This window comes from Hemicordylus capensis, chromosome 1 (genome assembly GCF_027244095.1).
Source record: "Hemicordylus capensis ecotype Gifberg chromosome 1, rHemCap1.1.pri, whole genome shotgun sequence".
Lineage (NCBI taxonomy): Eukaryota > Metazoa > Chordata > Lepidosauria > Squamata > Cordylidae > Hemicordylus > Hemicordylus capensis.
In genome coordinates this window covers 409,110,661-409,129,464 of record NC_069657.1, presented here as the reverse complement: position 1 = coordinate 409,129,464, position 18,804 = coordinate 409,110,661, and the positions used below count along the sequence as shown (strand labels likewise).

The window sequence follows — 18,804 nt, the reverse complement described above, 5'->3', positions numbered from 1 at the left end:
CCTTTCCTACCTCACTGAAGTGTCATGAATTGTAAGCAGGAAATGTTTGCAAAATTGCCTTGAGCTTCCCGATGAAAGCCCCCCTTAGGATTCTGCATTATTATTTATTTAATTTATTTATATTTTATTGAATTTCTATACTGCCCGATATAGAAATTTCTAGGCGGTGTACAAATTAAAACATAATATAAAATATAAAACATTTAAAATTCATAAAACAGATAAAAATCACAATGGATAAAAACACAGTAAAATTTAAAATTTAAATTTCAGTTAAAAGCCTGGGAAAACAGGTACATCTTCAGGGTTCTCCTAAAATCAAGCAGAGGAGATGCTCTTATTTCAGCAGGGAGCCCATTCCAAAGCCCTGGGGCGTGAAAACTTCTCACTTTGCACAAGGCTAGCAGGGAGGTTAAAGACCATCCAGGCTCTCAAAGTGTGATGTGGGTTTCTCAAAGATTCTGCTTCCTTGTATTTCTGTAACTGTCTTGATTAGGCATGGATGATGAGCCCTTTTGGGACAGGAAAACATCTTCTTCATATATATATTTCTCCTATGCGTACCTGTTGCTAATCCCATGCGTGGCAGCTCTTGTGAGAGTTTGGGATAGCGATGGATGGCTGGGAGCGGGGCAAATGGTGGCGGTGGTAGCCGGCTGGTTGGCCGGCAGGGAAACAAAATGCAAGCATGTGGCGGCGTGGCCGGCGGGTGAGGGAAAAGGCAGGCAGACCGGTGGGTGTTGGGAAGAGAGTGGCCGGCTGGGAAGAAAACGGCAACAACTGCAGCGGGCGGGTGGGTGGGAGGGCAAAGGGGGGTGGGGGACAGCAGCAGAGGTAGGTGGAGAAGAAGACGGTGATGGTGATGGAGGCGAACTAGAGGCCAGGCCAGCCGGCCGCCAGGCGGGGAGGAGAAGCGGTGCTGGGCAGAGAAGAGAAGCCTGGCTGCTGAGGGAGAACAAACGGGGGAGGATGGGGCTGAAGGAGAGGGAGAGACAGGGGAAACTAGGGGTGTAGATGCTCTGCACTAGGTCAGCTAGTTGCTTTTATTTTTCTATTCAGTCCCTCGCTAATCGTGAAGTTTCTGTTCCTGGAAACCCTTGCAGCTGGCAAATTTGCAGTAGATGAGCCATTGGTTTCAATGGCAAACGGGATTAGGGGAATTGCAGTCGCAAAGTAAACAAAAGTTTAAAAAACAAAGTAAAAAATTGAAAGAATTGCCCCCTGACCCCTGGAAATGACCCCCTGACCCCTGGAAATTGCCCCTGAACCCCCTAAAATCACCCAACCCCCCAAATCACCCATGCCCCCCAGAAATGACTCACTGACCCCTGAAATTGCCCCCAAAGAACCTGAATTTTTTTTAAATCGCCAAATTGCCGATACTCAGTTTGCGTTTGGTGAGGGCCAGCGGTCACAATTTCCTAGTTGTGGATACTCATATCCGCGATTGGGAAAACCACAATAGGTGAGGGATGACTGTATAAACTTTGGAGACTGTTGAAAAGTAATATATAAACATTGTAGTAGTTGTCGTAGTCATAGTAGAAGCAGACCATCCATCATACCCTTCTATGGTATGACCCTGATCCTTCCCACTTAGGGTGGTGATTGAATTCAGACAACTAGCTGACCTCCCCACCCCACCACTTTCAGACATTGACCTATGCTCGTCCCTAAGAGTCAGAATCATGTGCACTTTGTGTGAAGGTGTTTAACAATCAGAGCTTACTGTGACCCGTGCCTCAATGGAGTTCATCCCAAAACCTATTTTGTAAGGCAAGTCCTGATATACATTTATGAAAAGGAGAGGAGGTAGGCACCTTTGGTATTATGTGGCTAGTACAGCCATATTCACATTCAACAACTTGGGCCCTAGGTATTTAAGGGAACGTCTTCTTCATTATGAGCGCCACCGTCCATTGAGGTCAAATGGAGAGGTCCGTCTCCAGTTGCCTCCAGCTCGCCTGGTGGCCACACCGGGGCAGGCCTTCTCGGTTGCTGCCCCAAGACTGTGGAATGTGCTCCCTACTGAAATACAATCCTCCCCATCTCTGACCATTTTTTAAAAGCATTTGAAAACCCACCTCTTCACCCAAGCTTTTTTTCAGCTTTTTAAATTGTTTAGGTTTTTAATTTGTGTTTGGTTTTTAATTGTTTTAAGTTTTTGTGTATGTTTTTAACTTGTTTTTATGTTATTGTTAACCTCCCAGATATGGAAGTTTGGAGCGGTGTACCAATCTAATAAATAAATAAATAAATATTAATTTGATTTCTATACCGATATGCAATGCATATCCACAGACAATCTGTGCACAGTGTATTCACATACAAATCTGTTTGCCCATGCAGCTATTCATACTTTATGCTTAATGCATGTACGCTTCCTATCTGTATCCTGCCTTGGAGAGGGCCTGTGTGGTGATTGGCTAGCACACCGACACTGTCAATCAAAAGGAGTTTAAGGAACCATTGTATAGCCCCCTAAAGGAGGGGGCTATACAATGGAATAAACAGGGGTCTATAAAGTTCAGTTGGAGCCAGAGATAGGGACAGTTAGGGCTAGAGAGAGGATCTCTGGTTAGGATATTTAGAGCAGGACTGAGGGTGGAACTGGGAGGCTGGTGGGGAGGTTGTACACACCTGGGTATACCTCTGCAAACCAAGCTTTTGACTTCCACTTTGTGAATTCTGGGAGTGTAGGAAGCTATTCTCATGACCAGGGGAGATTGGGCTAAGGGAGCCTAGCCAGATTTCCCCCGGTCGTCTGCTGCCACAGGAGCCATGTGGCTCTCGGCAGCAAAGAGCAAAAACTACCCCTCCCCTTAAACGAGGTTGGTGGAGCAAGCGCTCTGCTAGCCCCGTTTTGTTGATCGTGTGCTGCCGTGGCATGGCTCCGCGCCACAGCAACACATGAGGAGACCCCTACCGGAAGGCTGAAACAAGCCTCCTGGCCCCAGGGGTCTCTCCAGAATGCCCCGCGCACTTGCATCCTGGTCCCCGGTTCCCACCGCCAGTCGGGTGGGTGGCCAATCCGGCTGCCCAGGGACGGATCCCTGCCTGAGTGCTAAGCCCGCTCTCCGTGCACTACACTGAACAGTGCTTCACACCTATCGTGTGAAGCACCTCTATGATTTAATGCGCAGTTATACAGCCAGGGAGCTGGTGTTCCAGGAAATGTGCTAAAAGTCTAAAGAAGCTTGTTTTACCTTAATGGACACCTCAGTATCTTTACAGTAAAGCCTTTGTTTACACACACACACTGACACAATCTTAAATAAGTACTAGAGTTTTGAATACCAGATTGAAATGTAAGAAGTTGTGTACAGATACTAGCAAGTAAATACTAAGGGTGTTACTTTGTTTCAGAAGCCATTACATAGATGACTCCACATTGCAGAGAATAGAAATCACTGAAGCGATTGTAAAGGTAAAGTTGCGCCGTCGAGTCAGTGTGGACTCCTGACAACCACAGAGCACTGTGGTTTTTCTTTGGTAGAATATAGGAGGGGTTTACCATTGCCATCTCCCACGCAGTGTGAGATTATGCCTTTCAGCATCTTCCTATATCGCTGCTGCCCAATATAGGTGTCTGGGAAACATACCAGTGGGGATTTGAACGGCCAACCTCTGGCTTGCTAGTCAGGTCACTTCCCTGCTGAACCATTAGGTGGCCTAACAAGGGAGTAATCCAGGTGAATATATAAGGCAATCCAAAAAGATTTAATCTTTTATTTGGTCTGCCAACAAGCAAGGAGTTTTGCTGCCCCCTGTAGGAGTGAAAGTTTACCTGTGAAAGTCTAGCTCATACTAGAAGTGGTGTTCTCAAGCTAAAGTGCAAGTGCTGAGAAAACCCCTAGAATGTATTTGTTAATGTGCTGAGAACCACTGGAACCACTGATTTGGTTTTGACCTGGAAACCTTTAAAAATGTCATCTCTGCACAATTTTCTTCACTATTTTCCAATTTAGTATATTACCAACATAATAATCTATATACTTACTAGTATAAATATTAGGTTGCCAACTGATTTTCCAGTTTTCTTAGCTTACTTTCCTTAAGGAAACTTTCCTTTCCTTAAAGAAAATGAGCTTATGAGATTGCCCGGCAGTGTGAGTGTGTCCCCATCCATGTATCTCCCCTTATCAATTTCACAATGCTTGGACTAATATGAACCAAATTGGGTACAGTTGTAGGAATACTTCAGTAGTGTACTTCATGATGGTGTCATTCACTCCAATTCAAGATGGCAGATGCATAAACATTTGAGGCACAAGTGGGCTAGCTTGTGGACCGTCTAACCGATTTAAACCAAATTTGGTACAGTTGTATTGAGTGACACGTAGGGACACCTCCATGGTATAGTTTGTAATTATGTTATCCACCCCAGTTCAAGATGGCAGAGGCGTAACTAGGGAAAACGGCGCCCGGGGCAAGCACTGAAATGGAGCCCCCCGTGCCCCCGCCCCCCCCAACATATTACATTATACTTAGGTTTTTCCTCACAAGCGCCCGCCGCCGCCAAGCCAGGCCACTGACTGGCTGCCAGGCGCCAGCAAAGCAATGGGGGCGGCGCGGAAGGGACCGCTCGTGGGGGAGGGGGTGCCGACGTGCTCCCTTGACTGCTGCAGCGCTGCTGCACTGAGCAGGAAACATTTGTATTAACAAAAAATTAAAAAATATATATTAAAAAATTTTTTTTGTCATGGCGGCGCCCCCCACGTGACCAGAAAAGATGGCGCCCGGGGCACGTGCCCCCCCTGCCCCCCCTATAGTTACGCCTCTGCAAGATGGCATACACATGGATGTTTGAGGTGCAAGTGGGCTAACGTGATGAGGATGGTAATGATCAATTAAGATTATAATGAAAGGAAAATAGGCAGAGTAGTTCATACCAGAACCTGTTTTAAAGTTTCAAGCTCATTCAGCTGAAAAAGGCACTCAAAGCAACTTCACTCACTCACTTACTCAAACATATATTAAAACTGCATCAATAAACCAGGAATACAGTCAGTGGAAACAGAATGTATTTCATTAAACAGCAGTTAAATACATCAGTTTACAGCACAGGAACATAGGAAGCTGCCATATACTGAGTCAGACCATTGGTCTATCTACCTGTAGCACAGTGTTGTCTTCACAGACTGACAGCGGCTTCTCCAAGGTTGCAGGCAGGAATCTCTCTCAGCCCTATCTTGGAGATGCCAGGGTGGGAACTTGGAACCTTCGGATGCTCTTCCCAGAGCGGCTCCATCCCGAGGGGAATATCTTACAGTGCTCACACTTCTTGTCTCCCATTCATTTGTAAGCAGGGCAGACCCTGCTTAGCTAAGGGGACAAGTCATGCTTGCTACTACCACAAAACCAGCTCTCCTCCAAGTGTTCTATCATGTATCAGTTGATCAAATATATTACGAACTTGAAAATGGCTGCCTTCATACTTTCTGGCATAGCTCCTGTGCCTTCTGTAGCTTAATTATAAGCAGAAATCTAACAAGTGATGCATTTCCCTGCTTGGAGATGTTCTTCTGTTGCTATGTTTCATGGAACTGTAATAAGGCACAGGAGTCCTGCAAGAAAAAGTAGCAATCCTAATCCTCAAACCAGTTTGACCGCTGCATTGGGATTTAAATTCAAGTACACTCTGATCTGAAATACTTGGAGTGAAATTAATGCCCATTGTCTTTCACCACAATAGTGTAAATCCAGAGCCATGCATGCACAGTGTAATACAGGCATTAAAACAAGCAGAGGAAGGTCTTGCTACAATGGAAAGTCTGAGGAATGGAAGTTCTGAGTTGATGCTTTTTAAAAATAAGAACAGCTTTCTTTTAACAATGCGAACGGTCTGGTATGAATTGGACAACAAACATAACCCAAGAAAGAGCCTTTCAGCAGTTTATTTGGTATGCAGTGACCTCTAGTGGTAGAGTGATGATCATCACATTTGAAAGTAAGCTGTATGATCTATGAATAACTGTAGAGGTAAAAATCAAGACAATCTATTTGTTATAAAAGAAATCTGCATGAAGGACAACTGCAAAGGCATGTGATAACTCACTGTTACCTCTATTAACATGTTGGGGTTTGTGGTTATTTAGCAAAGTGCCAAAAGAAGCTACCCATTCCAGTTACAGAGTAGATTGCAGAGTTTAGTTGTTGCAGTTATTTAAAGCAATCCCCTGGGACTTTGTTCTGCTGTGATGCTTTTAATAGGTTCTTTGCGGACAAAATATCTTGTATTCAGACCAACTTAGACTCTGCTGTTTCTGCAGAGTCTATTAAGATGGTGTCCAGCATTCCCTCTTGTCTTATTGGATCAGTTTCAATCTGTGACTCCTGACAAGCTGCTTGAGGCGGGGGGCGGGGGGCACCTAGCACTTGTTCTCTAGATCCTTGCCCAACTTGGCTGCTTCTGTCTAGCAGGGAAATTGTTGGAGATGGCCTAATTAATATTGTTAACTCATCGCTGAGGGAGGGTAGGAATACTTCCTTGTTTGAAGGAGGCAATGATTAGACCACATCTTAAGAAGACTTCCCTAGATCCCTCAGTGATGGATAGTTATAGGCTGGTCTCCAATCTCCCATGGTTGGGCAAGGAGATTGAGAGAGTGGTGGCTAACCAGCGCCAGGCAGTTTGGGAGGAAAGTGAGTAACTAGACCCATTTCAAACTGGCTTTAGAGCGGGCTATGGGGTTGAGTCTGCCTTGGTCAGCGTGATGGATGACCTTTACTAGGGAATCAACAGAGGGAGTGTGACTCTGTTGGTTCTTTTGGATCTCTCGGTAGCATTTGATACCATCGACCATGATATCCTTCTGGATCACCTGGGGGAACTGGGAACAGGAGGCACTGCTTTGCAGTGGTTCTGCTCCTATCTCTCAGGCAGATTCCAGATGGTGGAGCTTGGTGACAGTTCCTCAAAACTATGAGCCAGCATGGTGTAGTGGTTAGAGTGCTGGACTAGGACCAGGGAGACCAGCCATGATACTAGCTGGGTGACTCTGGGCCAGTCACTTCTCTCTCAGCCTAACCCACTTCACAGGGTTGTTGTGAGGAGAAACTTAAGTATGTAGTACACCGCTCTGGCTCCTTGGAGGAAGAGCGGGATATAAAATGTAAAAAATAAATAAAATAAAAGAAGAGCTGTTATATAGAGTCCCTCAAGGCTCCATTTTGTCACCAATGCTTTTTAACATTTACATGATTACGCTAAGTGAAGTCATCAGGAGATTTGGTGCAGGGTGTTATCAGTATGCTGATGACATCAACATCTATTTCTCCTTATCATCATCATGAAATAGCATTTACTCCCTAAATGCCTGCCTACAAGCAATAATGGGATGGATTAGGGATAAGTTGAAGCTGAATCCAAGCAAGACAGAGGTGCTCATTGTGGGGGAATTTGAGGGATGAGTGAGATCTTCCTGTGCTGGATGGGGTTGCACTCCCCCAGAAGGAACAGGTACACAGCTTGGGAGTGCTCTTTGATCCAGGCCTTGCCCTGGTATCTCAGGAGGAGGCTATGGCCAGGAGTGCTTTCTATAAAAACTTTGGTTGATTCGATAGCTGCATACATTCCTTGAAGGGAACATCTCAGAACAGTGGTGCATCAGCTGGTAACCTCCAGGCTCGACTACTGCAATGAGCTCTATGTGGGGCTGCCTTTGTACGTAGTTCGGAAACTTCAGTTAGTTTAAAATGCGGCAGCCAGATTGGTCTCTGGGGCAACCCGGAGAGACCATATTATGCCTGTTTTGAAACAGGCACTTGCTGCCGATATGTTTCTGGGCAAAATACAAAGTGCTGGTTATTACCTTTAAAACTCTGAACAGCTTGGATCCAGGCTGTCTTAGACAGCGCCTTCTTTGGTAGGATCCCCATCACTTGATGAGGTCATCTGGATAGGTCCATCTCCAGTTACCACTGGTATGTATGTCTGGTGGCAACTCGGAACTGAGTCTTCTCTGTAGCTGCTCCTGGCCTATGGAATGCACTCCCAGCAGATATTCGCTGTTTAGGCTCGCTGTTGGCCTTTAAGAGAGCCCTAAAAACTTACTTGTTTGGCCTGGCCTTCCAAGGTTTTTAAATTGTTTTTAAAGTATTTTAATTCATTTTAAATTGTTTTAGAATTGTTTTTAGCACTGTGTCGTAAATGGTGTGTGTTTTTATGTCTTTACACATTTGTTGTACACTGCCCAGAGCCTTTGGATGGGGCATTTTATAAGTGTAATAAACAAACACACATGGAGATTGTTGTACAATCTAAACCAGGGATTATCAACGTTGGGTCCCCAGATGGTATTGGACTTCAACTCCTATAATCCCCAGCCCCAGTGGATTTATTGGTGAAGGACATTTGAGATAGGAAAGATCTTGTCCTATCTGTCAGCTACATATTGAATAGGTATGCAGGGAGAGAGAGAGGTTTCAATCTGCTCTCTAAGAGGAAAGGAAGAGGACTGACTCACTACAGGAAATACCTGAGGAGTCAAGGCAGGGGTCACAGAGTAGAGGCAAGCAGGGACAGGTAAGTTTAAAAAAGGGATAGAATCTAACAAGGTAGAAAACCTAGGTGGTCTGGAATCCTCTACAGAAACCCTGTGGGTGACAATATGCTGTGATGTGGGGGGAGGTGGCAATGGAAGCGGAGGTAATGGAGGCAGCCGGGCCGGGCCACGGTGGAGAGGCGGCAGGGGGCCTGGCCATGGTAATGGAGGCAGCAGTGGCCTGGCCAGTGAGGAGGCGGAGGAGGCAGCCCTGCTGCCAGGAAGGGCCACCAGGAAGAAGGCAGCTGAGAAGGTGCGGGGGAAGGGCGAACCACCAGTCCCAAAGTGCACACAGATGCTCTGTGCGGGGTCAGCTAGTATCTATCTATATATTTAATTCTCTACGGCATACCCGTGGCTAATCCCATGTGTGGCAGCTCTCCTGAGAGTTCAGAAAGCTGCCGGATAGGCTAGCCATGGGACAGGTGGAAGAGGGAACAATGGCAGTGGCCGAAGAAAACTGCGGTGGGCGACTGGATGAGTGGGAGGACAAAATGGCAGTGGGCCGCATGCCATGTGGGCAGGCAAAACGGTGATGACAGTGGCTGGGGAAGAAGGTGGTGATGGCGGCCAGCCAGCAGGGGAAGGAAGAAGCCAGGTGGGCGAGGTGAGTGGGAGGAAGAGAAAACAATGGTGATGGGGGAAATGGCGGCAGCAGGAAGGTGGCAATGGGGGAAACGGCGGCAGGGGGGCAGGCAGCTAGAAGTGCAGATGTTCTGTGCCCAGCCCAGCTAGTTTTAACTATTTTTGTTATTGCAAGGGTACAGATAGACAAGAATAATGAGCAGAACATTCACCACAGGGTCAGCAGTTTGGCTTTTATTAACTATGAATGTTACTGCATTGCATTTCTTTTCCAGCATAATAGGTCATTTTCTTCTACAATCCATCCTAAAAGAAGGTCATTCACATAGCAAACTTGTTTCCCTCCGGCCCCAACAGTAGCTTTTAAAAGTTTGCCACATACAACTTTTAGCAATTGGGCTTGAATGTATCAGAGGATCCTACTATGGCCTTCACAGGGGGAATGTTTACGGTTTCCACAAAAATAAAAGGATGAGAAGAGTCTGCAGATACATAGATTTCTAGCCTCACTTTCAACAGAGAAAGTGCTATTTGTGTAAGAACTGCATATAAAGAATACAGAAGTTCATCCAAAAAAGGCAGAGGTCATAAAAACATCAGAATGTGAAGAACCTTGAAATATTCTAGGTCTAAAAACCTGAGCTGCAGTTTATGTTACTTCTTTTTTCCTTTTGAAGGCTTTGCAAACAAAGCAGGATCAATCTGATCTCTAGGGAGACCTTTCACTGAGAAGAGTCTTGCTGCTCTTTCCTGCAATGTGCCCCCACATTTCAGTCCCAAAGCTGTTAGTTCAAGTTTCAGTTTGTCCAGCCCGAGAGCTTCCAATTCAGCAACAGAGTTGAATTCCAGCAGATCTATTGTTGCAAATTCCTAAAAAGAGAGAAAAAACATGCGGTGTTTAAACAGTGCTTCTCCCACACCCAAAGAGATGAAACCTTGACTTTTCAGCATAAAACTGAGCACTTTCAGCCTGTGCTAGTACCAAGTCCTCTTATAGGAAGAATATGATGCATGCTTGGGTTTCAGGTGATACAAGCATCCTCCGTTGGATTCCAAAAGCTTATTTTTTTAAAACTAAAGAAGCTGCATGATTAAGACACTATGGCTGCAGGTAGCAACATCCTGGTTGCAATAATACTTTTATGTCTATAATGGGAAAGCAGGGGCGTAACTACTATTAGGCAAGGGGAGGCGGCTGCCCGGGGGCCCCCAACGCCTCGAGGCTCTGCACACTGGCAAAAAAGTCAACTGCAGTTGGTGGTACCTACTTCTAGTTAAAAACATGCAGTTGTGTCCCTGAAGTGACGCTTCCATCAGCACCAATGGAAACTTACTTCTTGGGCTAACTGTAGCTTCAGAAGCATGATTTTTATCATGACTATACCACAGGAAGAAAAATATCCCTTTCTTTGTGCTCCCAGCCCTAACCAACCCCCACCCACTGCAAAGCAACTAAGTTTTAAAAAAAATCATCCACCATATGGGGCCATAGCTCAGTGATAAGAGCATTGGCTCTGCATGCAGAAGGTCCCAGGTTCAGTCCCTGGCATCTCCAGGTAGGGCTGGGAGAGACTCCTACCTGAAACCTTGAAGAGCCACTGCCAGTCAATACTGAACTAGATGGACCAATGGTCTGATTTGGTATAAGGCAACTTCCTATGTTCCTATGGCCAAATGCATGTCTAACCTAACATACAGTTTGGTCTTAACATGCCCAATATTAAATGTAGAGCTATAGCTACATAGTTGTGAATCAAAGCCAGTATTCCTAGGAACTTTAAGCTACAATGTATTTTGGGAATGCCTTACTTCATTATTTGCTTTGTATTTATCAGAATTCTCCTGCAACTGGAAATATATGGCAAAAGATCTACATACAACGTAATCTGGTTTTTGCTACTGAAGAAGAAAAATGGAAGTCACATTAGTTACTATATTTACTTTGGTACAATTTAGTAATACATTGTTTATTTTTACATGTTATATCCCGCTCTTTCTCCAAGCAGCCCAGAGCAGTGTACTACGGACTGAAGTTTCTCCTCACAACAACCCTGTGAAGTAGGTTAGGCTGAGAGAGAAGTGACTGGCCCAGAGTCACGCAGCTAGTTTCATGGCTGAATAGGGATTTTAACTCGGGTCTCCCCAGTCCTAGTCCAGTAACCACTACACCACGCTGGCTGGACCAAGTACTTCACAAAAAGGACTTACAAAGATTTGCAGAGGTTCAAAGAGCAAGATGGGCCACTTTGCAGTCAGAAATAATTGCATCACACTTACTGTACTCTGTAACTGGCTCACAGCTTGCAAAGTGCTTGAGACATCTGCCTGCTCTTCATCCTTCAGGGTCTTGGCTGCTTCATGTTTCTCACTGGCTGCAGTTTCATCAGCAGGTGGATCTCTTCCAGAATCCTCCATTTGATATTGTGACTTCTCAGCTGTATCAGAGGCTGAACTACAGCTTACACAATCTTCTGAGCTGCTGGGCCACTGTACTGTACTTTCAGCCATCTTCACATAATTGGTAGTTGATGCTGTGCAACTTCCTGATGTACTAGGGGATTCATCGGCTTCACTGTCACTGCTGTCATGTGAACTGTCAGTATCCTCCAATCCTTCAACCCCCAACCTGTCACAACCAACAGAAATGTATATTTTTCAGCATGTACATGTGCGTTTGCAAATTAATGAGGCACAGAATTTGCCTAATGACCAAGAGCATGCTTGTTTCACAACTATAAAAGAATCATTTCACTGGCTAAACTTGGAGACAGAACTTATGAGACCAACCTCAGTGAAATACTCGACTTATGTAAGTTCCATAGGAATTACAGCAACTTTATCGTACTTTTAAGCAGGGGAATGATAAGACAACTGAGGCCCTTTGCAAAGAGGCATAAGAGAAAGCTTTCTAAACCTAGGATATTGGCACTGCTCCCATCCAACTCCAGGGAGTTCATTCAGGATCAGCATACACTACTATATCTGTAACTGGTGCAGTTCACCTACTGAAATACGCAGAAAATAGGTCATCTTCTACTGTATTCTGCATAATGTTTATATCAAAATGATTTAAGTTATGAGAGACTGCTATGCAAAAGTTGTTGCCTTGGATCCAATGGAGCACTTGTTTGAACAGAGAAAGTAGGAAAGCTCTGTCCCACAAGTGGACTCTGCTTGCAGTTTTTAAAAAATCCAAGCTACTATGCTTAAGCATACACAGCCTCCAAGTAATGCTGATCACTTGTTTTCTTACAGTTTATCATCATTTGTTCTTGTCACCTTCCAAAAGGTAAGGAGAAGTAAATTAACTTAGCTTACCAGAGACACCTTTTCTTCTCAGACGTTGCTCCCTTTTCAGATTCATTTGGCCGCTTCCGACTCTCACTGCTTTCTGGTGACACCATTGTGCTAGAAGAAGCTTGCATGCCTAGAAAGTAGTAAAAATATTTAGCTCCTCCTACTCCATCTAAACCTCCATTGCCTCATAGAAAGTTTAGAGAACAATCAGAAGAAGCCCATGAGCAAGAATTTAAAAATTAAGATGACGTTCACATTTCTATCTGTTCTCTTCAGTACAACAATGGTTCATATAGCATCCACAGCTTTTTCTAATTGGATCAGGATGTCATCAGCCCCCACACAACTGATGTTGTACTGTGAAATGGCCTCCATTGTTGAAGACTATTGTTTCCCTTTCTTGAAACTTGAAAAAGGCCATCAAAAGGAAAAATATAAACTTCACTAATTTCATCCAGGAAGCTGATTTTGATTCATTCTGATGCAACTATCAAGATGAAAACCACAGAGTTCCGTTTTCAATGACGACCTCCCACAGTAACCGTTAGCAACTCTTTTCATCTTTATTCATTTTCATCAAAAGCTATGATATTGCTTTAAGAATCTCAGTGCCAACACAATACCATTTAAAAGTCCCTGAAGTACTGACATAGACAATGGGTTCAATTCGACACAGGTTGCTCACAGACCTCAGATCTGAAGGTCCTAGAGGCAGTCCTAAGTGGCCTCACATCATGAGGTAAAAGCCAGCAAGCCTCTGACATCAAAGCAGGTACGCCAATGGCAGCCCAAATGGTGCGGTGACAAAATCTGCACGTTCAAGGACACACTGACACAGAGCAGATCAGCTATTGAGAGATGTCAGAGATAAAGGGTGCAGAAACACAGAGGAGGTTCAACAACGCTCCAGGCCAATCTTACTGACAGCCCTTCATGAGCTGTAATTGAATAACCTGAGAAATGTAATCCAATCTATAAACAATAGTTTTCAAATTCAAAGAGCGATCATGTTTTCTGTACTACCTTTGAGGACAGAGTCCTCTAGCCTCTCTGCCATCTCATGACATTGCTGCTGATAGTCTGGGTTAGTGAAAAAGTGCTTTGGTTCAGCAAGTTTGCGCTTCAGCCTTTCCAAACGTCTTTGCTCCTTGTCTGATTCGCGCTCTGCTTGCTGCTTCACCCATTCAGCCATTCTGCAAGAGGAAAGAAGGCACATGAAACAAGATAGAATACTATATCCATCTACCACTGGGAGTTAAAATCCTGGGCACAGTAGAAAAACCTCATCCAAAGCTGGGTAGGATGCACTCTCAAGGCAGGCAAAGGGGAGGGGAATACTATTATGCCTATACATAATGTAACAACCTCTCAAAGGTCTGACTGCTTTAACAATGTAACCAAACAGCTCCAGTCTGCCAGAGCTTAACTGCTTTTTAAGAATGCTATTATACAGAGAGTCACTTAAGTGGTACTCAGGTGCTCATGAATGCCAAAAATGTGTTTAAAAGAAAAAAAGAGTAACCCAAACATTATGTATTATTTCTCTGTGTAAACTGCCCTGAGCCATTTTTAGAAGGGTGGTATAGAAATCGAATAAATAATAAAAACAAACACAAAACTAACACTCCAATGAGTACCATCTGAGACTGCCTCACTAGCCTGTCCCCTCCTCCCACTGGCCGCCCTTACTGCAGCTCCTGCTGCCCTCGCCGCCAGCTCAGGCTCTCAGAAGTGGGAAAGGCCCCAATCCTGGCTGCAGACAGGAATGGGGGGTGGGGGGCATTTCTCTTTCTGAGTGGCTGGAGAGTCACTGGGAATGGACAGCACACAGTCCATTCCCAGTGGCATTTCAGCCGCTCAGAAGGGGAAAGGCCCCGTTCCTGTCTGCAGGCAGGCTTGGGGCTTTTCCCGCTTCTGAGAGGCCCCAAGAGCTGCTGGCAAGCAGCAGTGAGGGCAAAAGGAGCACATAGGTCAGTAGGAGCGACGGTGAGAGCAGCCCATGGTGAGTGAAGGGCCATACCACTGAAGTGGTGAAGGAAGAGGAGCTAGCAAGGCATCTGATATCTGTGAGTACTGAGCCATTTCTGCTGGTACTCACTTAAGAACTAAGTTTTGCAAGTTATGTGAACTCCTGGTGACATAAGCAGAGTATAGGATACTGCTAGGCAACTACATGGTTGAATATGAAAGTTATAGGGACACAAAACCACCAGATCATTGTATCCAGACTTTTAAAACTCAAGCTATCTTCTGGAGCTTAGACAGATTTGCATCAGCTGCAGTGTTCTCATCTGAACTCTTTAAAAACTTACATCTGAGAAACCAGGGGTGTAGCTAGGGGAGAGGGGGCCCGTGTTCACCCTTTGCCCTGGCGGCCCTTGGCTAATGAAGAAAATAGGGAGAGATGGAGCTGGGGGGCCCGGGTTCTTTGTACCCATCTGCTCAATTACAGCTTGAAACCTTATTCTCAAGCATAGCAATAGTGACAGTGAAAATTATTATCATTGTAAATTTAATAAAGAAACATCTCACGCTTTTTCATGGTTAACATCTCGAAGTCTTCTTCCACTAAGATCTCTGCAAGCTTCTCGGTTGGTTGTCTTCTCAATTTGAGCACCAAGTGCTCGGAGCATAGATCCAAAACCTGGGAGGAAATTAACAGAAATCAGCAACAGGTCAGCAACAGAAGTGCAACCTTCTAGAGGCTTGAAGATTGCACAATTTAAAGAAAACACAGCTTCAGTAATAAAAACCGCAGAAGACAGCATGGTCTAGCAAGTACTAGTGCTACAAGAGAGTCCTCAGACGACCAGTGGCATTCTGCAAAGTTATTTGTATCTTGTCATCTTTGGTCATCATTTATGAGTGAGCAATATATACTGCAAAGATGGCAGCAATACGTTTTAGACACTGACTCTAGAAATGGCCAGTTAATGATTTCTACTATCAATGAAGGCACGGGAACTTTTGAAAGATTTCAAAGCATTCTCCCCAGGAACTGCACCAGGGCAATGGATTATCAGTTCAAAAGAATTCTGGCTTCTCAGGATAGGTACATTTTTGCAAGCATGCTTGCAGGAAGTATATATTTCTTGTACATTTTAAACCCCAAAGCAGTGTTCTCTCTAACAGGGATTCCCAAATGTTGACTACAACCCGCAGAATCCCCAGCTGCAATAGCTTTTGCTTGGGGATTATGGGAGTTGTAGTCAACAACATCTGGGATTCCCTGGTACAGGGAATACTGCCCCAAAGGACAAAGAATTATAGCTAAACAACACACTATTGGCTCAGTATTAGCACTGAAGACATTAGTTAAGATAGGCCTGTGCAAGTATTTGGGTCCAATTAGGTGAAGCCAAATAATCAGCACAACCCTGCTGGCACTGAACAGAGGTGACCATTCCCACCTATCATAGTGCTGTACCCTGCCCCATAGAGCTTTATGGGGAAAATACTGGAAAGGACTCTACTTTGCATCATTCTCTGCATGCCTTCCCACACATTGCTGGGCCTTGGCAAGGAACTCCACCAGCGCAGGGAACAGCACAACACACAGACAAGTAGTAGGAACAGTTGCCTTTGCACAGTGCCAACAAAGATGTGTGGAATATTTGGCACTGGCTATTCAAAGACAAGAATTTGTACATGCCTAATAAGGAGGACTGGAAAAATCTTCCCCATTTCCAGGTAACATCTCTGAACAGGGATGAATATGGGCAACTAGGCATCTAGAATTTTTCCATCTTCATTTACAAAACCTTCTGATGACAATGAAAGAAGCTATACATTACGAAGAAGCACCATGTAACCAGGAGAATTCTGTTAAACTCCTTATTGCTGAAGTATTGACATTGAACTCTCTTTAGATTATTATAAGCACTTCTAGACACAAAATAGAAAACCAGCCTTGGACTTCTGTTAAAATTTAGTATAGAAAGCCACAAAATGCACTTGAATGTTTTAACATATTTTGCTTTTTAATTTGCTTTTAACTGTAAGGAGCCCAACCTAGTCCAACAAATTCATTTATTTCAGACTAAGCAACAGATTCATTGTGCCAAGAACAAATGTATTTTAGATCATTTTAAAGGAAAAGTATTCTAGTGCTTTGGCTGCTGCTTAGCAGGAAACTAGTATTTAGGTTTTATAGCTACAGTTACAAGCTACTTGCATTGGGTAGCACCCACAGTGAGGCTCACAGAAGGAATGTTAGTGGCCCTTTACTATGTTATACAACTGCTAGTAGCAGAAGAGATTACTTTCTTCATACAACAATCTTGTTCCATGCCCTTCCACTTTACACAAGAGCATCACCACTAGTGGAAGATAGCTCTGGATGTTTCTCATTGTGGAGTAGTATATAATATCATTTACACTTGGTCTAAGAGTAATGCATTATTTAGCATAAAGCAGCAGCAATGAACCAACCTCCCTTTCCACCAGACAGTCTTGGCTCCAGGCTGTAGACAACTCCATCATGTAGCACGTCTTCAAGATTAATACATCGACCATTACACTTAACATAGAAGTGATCTTCAGGAAGGCCCTAGAGTCAAGAAAGTTTATTTTTAAAGCACCATGGAAAGAAATACGTTAACATTTTAATCTATAGTAAGTGACAAATTTTAATATATGGTAAATAAATTGCAATTATTTTCTCATTAAAAAAGACATACTGGCAACTCAATAAGAGAAAAGAGATTCTTCCTCTTCAGGACATATATGCAGAGATGTGCAGTAAAGACAGACTATGCAGACACGCACACCCTCTCAGAATAATGGTGCCACCATTATATTTGGAAATGGAAAATTTTCTGTTAACCAAATGAGGGTATAGGTAAGAGAGAAGAGAAAGGATATTTAGATGAAAGCAAGTTGCAGCTAAATGATCACCTTATGGCAGTTTTGTGGTTGGTTTTTTTTGTTTATCATTGATTTTATACAACTTTGGAAGAATTGATCAGCATCACTTTATTTCAGTACCTTTGTAAGCTTTAGAGTGCAAGATTTTGGGGTATTTTAAGGAGAAGGGGAGCTACACACATTTCAAATAACCATACAGAAATATTGGTAGAACTTTCATATAGACTGTTATTCCAATATTGTTTATATCAACAATTGCTTTACAATTAGCAACCTTAGGTTACCACTGAGAAAGAAAAGAAGATTCTGAATATTAAAATGAAATTAAGTATTCCTTAGCCCTGCTCTGTCGTCTATGTTTTTAGATAGATTATATAAAGAAAGGAACCTCCTTTAAAAGGAGCCCTTTTATCTCCTTCCCTTCCTTATACAGACACCAAAGAAAAACCCAGACACTCATTTCTTTCATACGAGCTCAATTACCTGTGCCTGGCATCTGGCACGAAGCAACACCCGCACCGAATCACCTTCGGCCGACCACGGTACCAGCTGTACTCGAGAAGTGAACGGATCCCTCACTAGCAACGCCATATCTGCGAACGACACCTTCCGGCGCCGTCTGTTTTCCCGGAAGTGCGAGAGAGGTTATTTGGCGCGCACCGGTGACGTCAAGGAGGCAAACAGGAAGCAGGGCATTAGACGCGACATTGCCAGCAGTAGCATTCGCTGTCGGCCTTTGCCGCCTACCATCTTTCCACGTGACACGGAGCCATGCAAGAAGAAGGGGAAGCGCCTGTGCACAGGCGTAGAGAGTGGGTCTGGGAGCGCCGTCTGGAGGAGGCAGATAAAGAGGGTGCGGTGGGGGCTGGGTAGCCCGGCTGGAGCTGGCTGCTTGACAAGAGAGAGGGAGGCGTTGGCGTGGTGCTGCTGCTGAGTGTTCTCTCGTGGCTCATGGCGGCGCTTCGAGTTATTCGCCCCGTTCCAGCTACAGCAGGACATTTATCTGCCTGCCTTTTTTGATTTCGGCTCCGTCTGTCCTCATCGGCTTTCTGTCGATGCTCGCTGCTCCTAATAAGCCCGAGGCTTCCGTGCGTGCAGTCAGAAATGTCTCCACGGCTAGTGCCCATAATGATGGGGGCGGCAGGCAAATCCCCGCCGCCGCCGCGTTGTTTGTCTGCCATTACTAGCAGGATTGTGTTGCGACGCGTCTTAAAAGTCTGGTTATTAAGTGGTACCCGAATGTTCACAGCAGCATTTACCTCTGGCTTTGCAACTTGTCTGCCACTTCGTTTGCTAACGATTAGGCCGAAAGGTATATTTATAAACCTGCAAACGGAGCTTTCTCCTCTCCTCCTCCGCGGGCCCCTTCGCACCCGCCCCTTCTCTGCCCACACAGTTCATTGTGTTCGCGCACGCCATATTTCCTGACTTAATGCTAGCTTGGGAGCAACGATCTGGAGAGCTCTCGGGCAACGATCTGAGCCTCCCCGCCCCCACCCCCAGGTGGTAG

General features: G+C 44.7%; 1 protein-coding gene across 1 annotated transcript; it reads right to left on the bottom strand.

The window, feature by feature from the left end:
- Window positions 1-9,350: 9,350 nt before the first annotated feature.
- Window positions 9,351-17,939, bottom strand: SDE2 (SDE2 telomere maintenance homolog). The gene is made up of 7 exons (XM_053307417.1): window positions 17,778-17,939; window positions 16,860-16,977; window positions 14,961-15,072; window positions 13,452-13,621; window positions 12,450-12,558; window positions 11,409-11,757; window positions 9,351-10,001 (listed from the first exon to the last, which is right to left on the bottom strand). The coding sequence occupies exons 1-7, from the start codon at window positions 17,883-17,885 to the stop codon at window positions 9,786-9,788; spliced, it is 1,182 nt and encodes a 393-aa protein (XP_053163392.1). The 5' UTR covers window positions 17,886-17,939; the 3' UTR covers window positions 9,351-9,785.
- Window positions 17,940-18,804: the final 865 nt, after the last annotated feature.

Bases quoted from the DNA above. Each gene is read 5' to 3' on its own strand.
- SDE2 (XM_053307417.1), bottom strand. From the start codon at position 17,885: ATGGCGTTGCTAGTGAGGGATCCGTTCACTTCTCGAGTACAGCTGGTA. The intron at 16,978-17,777 runs GTAATTGAGCTC...TCTTGACTCTAG, and splicing joins GTGCCAGATGCCAGGCACAG to GGCCTTCCTGAAGATCACTT. The intron at 10,002-11,408 runs GTAAGTGTGATG...CTCTCTTTTTAG, and splicing joins TGAGCCAGTTACAGAGTACA to GAATTTGCAACAATAGATCT.